General features: G+C 38.2%; 1 protein-coding gene across 1 annotated transcript; it reads right to left on the reverse strand.

Annotated features, from left to right (window-relative positions):
• Positions 1-870: 870 nt before the first annotated feature.
• On the reverse strand, positions 871-3296 carry LOC112507675 (protein PLASTID MOVEMENT IMPAIRED 2-like). The gene is made up of 3 exons (XM_025112341.1): positions 3235-3296; positions 3020-3133; positions 871-2674 (listed from the first exon to the last, which is right to left on the reverse strand). The coding sequence occupies exons 2-3, from the start codon at positions 3029-3031 to the stop codon at positions 1067-1069; spliced, it is 1620 nt and encodes a 539-aa protein (XP_024968109.1). The 5' UTR covers positions 3032-3133; positions 3235-3296; the 3' UTR covers positions 871-1066.
• Positions 3297-3664: the final 368 nt, after the last annotated feature.

The following is a 3664-nucleotide window of genomic DNA, read 5'->3' on the forward strand; positions in this document are numbered from 1 at the left end:
CCAACCCCTTGACATGGCCACCGACAATAGATAAAAACTAATAGAGAGGGTAGAAGTTTTTGTTTCTTCAAAGTAATCGGACATGGACGCCTGTTTGTATGAAGTTTTCTTCATTACCTTGAATCGAACATGCCCAAAACTCTGTTTGTATGAAGAAAAACGCATCCATTTAGGGTTTTAGATGAAAAGGGTAGATAAGGAATACATCCCTCTTACCCTGGTAAGATTCAATTTTTTTGCTTACTCCGGTAAGAGGACAGTCAGAGGCCAGAAATCTGATTGCTGATTTTACTGTTAGGTAAACACTTTTACCTCTTACCCGGATAAGCATCTCTTAACGGGTAAGAGGTGGTAAGAGATTAGTAAACAGCCCATTAGACTGTTTCTTCTTCATGCTAGAAAGGATTTTGCAATTTAAACCCTTAGACTGTTTCTTCTTCACCGTATAAGATTTTTGGTCCTTGTGATGCTCACCCTTACCCGGTAAGATAAGTGCTTATTCGATAAGTGTTTGGTAAACAACCTTTTAGCACTATTTGTCATGATTATTTGAGCCATGGGAACAGCCAAAGTGCCCTGGTGCACCACCATTGTTATAGTATTAGAGCGTGTGAAAGAATGTTTTCTCACATATCAGTTAGACTTAAATATTTTCTCATCGATATATGTTAAGAGAGTAAGAGAATTCGTTCTCTTCTCAAATGACTCTTGGTTAGTAATATAACAACGTTTTATATATTCTTACATGATATAAGAATCGGTTCTCCAGTTTAACATCTTTATTTGAGCTCTGACAGGCTGAGACTTTAATATCTGTTGAAAACCACGGTGTTAAAGTTTCACAATAGCTAAACCTAAATACTTAAAATACTTTCTCTTCAATATATGATATAACCGACCTTCATCTTTTGGAAAGTTCATTCTAATGAGTTTATTCCCACAATAAGCTTGATCATACTTTCATAAAGAAAGCTCCATATGAACTCTTTAACCCTACATCTACACACACTCATCTTTATTCATCATACACAATGTCAAGAAAAACATCCATCATCCATCCAACCATTCAATCATCCATTTCGATGTTCTTGTTGCTAAACAACTTTCTGAGTTTCGGCATCATTTTTCCTCTCCTCGACTTACTCGTATACCGGGCTGCCGGAGATCGTAACTTTTGTGATTTTGGTCGTTTGGCAGACCCCATGTTCCCAACTCTATACACCACCGATCTCCGAGGAGATGCCACCGCTTTTTCCCAGCTTTTTCCCCGTCTTCCTACCTCCACCTCCTCCTCCTCTTCCACTGCCTCCACACTAGATTCTTTCATTTCTCTTTCTGCCATCTCTACTTTCATCAATATCTCCCTTTCATTTGCCTTTACAGCTTCCACCCACGCCTGAGCTGCTACAATCTTTTTATCAGCAACTTCTGCAGCTTCACTAGCCGTTCCCTTTAAGTACTCGTATTCGAAATCGGTGATTCTTATGATCGAACTATTCATCGAAACCATACCTCTAGCTTCTTCTGTAGTGTTGATCAGATTTCTTAGTTCATCTAAAGCTTTAGATTCTGATGATTTCACTGCTTTCAGTTCCTCCATGGCAGCTTGTAATCTTTCCTCTGCTAATTGTATTTCAGATTCAGTTTTCTGACTTTCCAACTTCATGTTTCCGATTTCTTCCATTATAACATCTTTCTCTTTCTTCGTTATCTCGGCTTCTGCGCTTAATTGTTGGAGAGTGACCGATAAATGCGAAGCAATTGTGTTTGATTTTCTTTCTGAAGCCGTAAGAGCTTCTAGTTTTGCTTTTGCTCTCAGAATCTTTGAGTTGAGGTTTTGAACAGTTAGTTCTCGTTTCTGTTCTGCTTTCTGTAATCGAGCTGTTTCATCTCTAACATGCTTGAGTTCATCTCTAATCACATCCATGGAGGTCATGAAGTTAAACCCTTCTTCTTTAATGGAGGCAAGTTCTCTTTTCGCCGCTTCCAATTCATCTGTAATCGTGTTTAATGGAGACCCTTCTTGCTTTCTTGCCATTTTTTCCATTTCCTTAGCCATATTCAGCTCACCATCTAACAAATTTATATCAGAAAGTGTTACTTGAAGCTCTGTTGTCATTTCATTCTCTTCTGGTTTCTTTTTAGCTTCCAACAATAAAATTTGGCTCCGATCAGCATCTTCTTTCCTCCAAGCTTCAATGGCTTTGCATTCTTTAACAGCTTCCATTCGAGCCAATTCAGTGAGGGCTTGTTCTTCGCCGAGTTCTTGAATCTCTTTCTTGATCAATCCTATGGAGGCCGAAAATGTGGCTGCTTTAGAATTCCAAGCTTTTGTTGCTCTTTCCGCGTGTTTCTTCTCCTTCAAAACTCGCGCCATATCGAGCTTAAGTTTGCCCAATTCTTGTTTCATATGTTCAAGTTCTCTCATCACTTCTGCGTACTGTGCATCCTCCTTGTTCTTTAAGGACGTTTCTGCTTCTTCTTGTTTGCGCCATTTTGGTTTCCTCTGCAGCCCTTTGGCCCTCGAATTCGCTTCTTCGATCTTTAAAGCTAGATCTTGTACTGCTTTTTTGGCATCAGAAAGCTCAGTTTCTACACAATCTACTTCAGATTTCCTCATCGGAGATCTATCTTTGCTCTCGTTATATTGATAGCTTTCACTTCTTGGAGACGGCTGTAATGCAAATAGTTCAGTAAAGCAGGGCCAAAATGCATCAAAATGTAACGAAACTTGTCTTTGGTTTAGTTTTTCTCTTATCCATTTAAGTACTAGGAGACTAGAAGCACACCTGGTGCACCACTAGCACCAGGCTGTTTCCTTGAACCTCCGACCAAAGTAGAATCTTTAAACGCTGTGTTCTTGAAACTTTGTTTTTTTCATATATTTTTTATTTCCGAATTCAGTGTAGCAGCAGAAAAGGTAGAATCGGTAACAGCATCACAAACAGACACATGAATACACAATTTGAAATTAGCAATGAACAGGCAGAGATCTGAGTGGCAGAATTGGAGAAATTACTTGAGGAATCATGACTGGTGCGCATTCAGTATCACACAGCCTGCACACGAGAAATCAGAAGAGAAGAACAAGCAGTGAAGGCAAAAGGTACAATCTTTCACAGCATCACACAGCCTGCACAGGAGAAATCAGAAGAGAAGTAGAGGTAGTGAAGGCAATCTTCAGTGCAACCAAGAGAGAGAAAGAAGATGAATAGAATTGAAAGTGGTACGTACCTTAAAGTTTTCGGATGAAGTAAAGGGAATTTGGAAAGGAGGGTGTTGTGGATATCTGATACAAGTGCTGGAAATGGTGGATAAAAGTCTTTAAGGAGAAATTGACGATGGTTTTAGCAATCAGCCTCTAATTTTGATGCCCTTGCTGGGGTGGGTCCCACGTATTTAATTGTCGATAACATATTGTCTTCGCCAAAAGTTAAACAATGTCTCCTTGCTTTTTGCAATTTGCAATGCCAATCATTGATCGGATAAAATTTAGTTGATAAATATAAAATAATAAGAATTACGTTATTTTAATATAATATAATATAATAAAAATAAACTACTAATATATTTTACTATACTAAATTAAATAGGTTTTAAGTTTAATAAACATTTCTTGTATTGTATTATATTTATAACGATGTGTTAATGACACCATCTTAAT

Source organism: Cynara cardunculus (genome assembly GCF_001531365.2).
Source record: "Cynara cardunculus var. scolymus isolate 2C chromosome LG 1, CcrdV1, whole genome shotgun sequence".
NCBI lineage: Eukaryota > Viridiplantae > Streptophyta > Magnoliopsida > Asterales > Asteraceae > Cynara > Cynara cardunculus.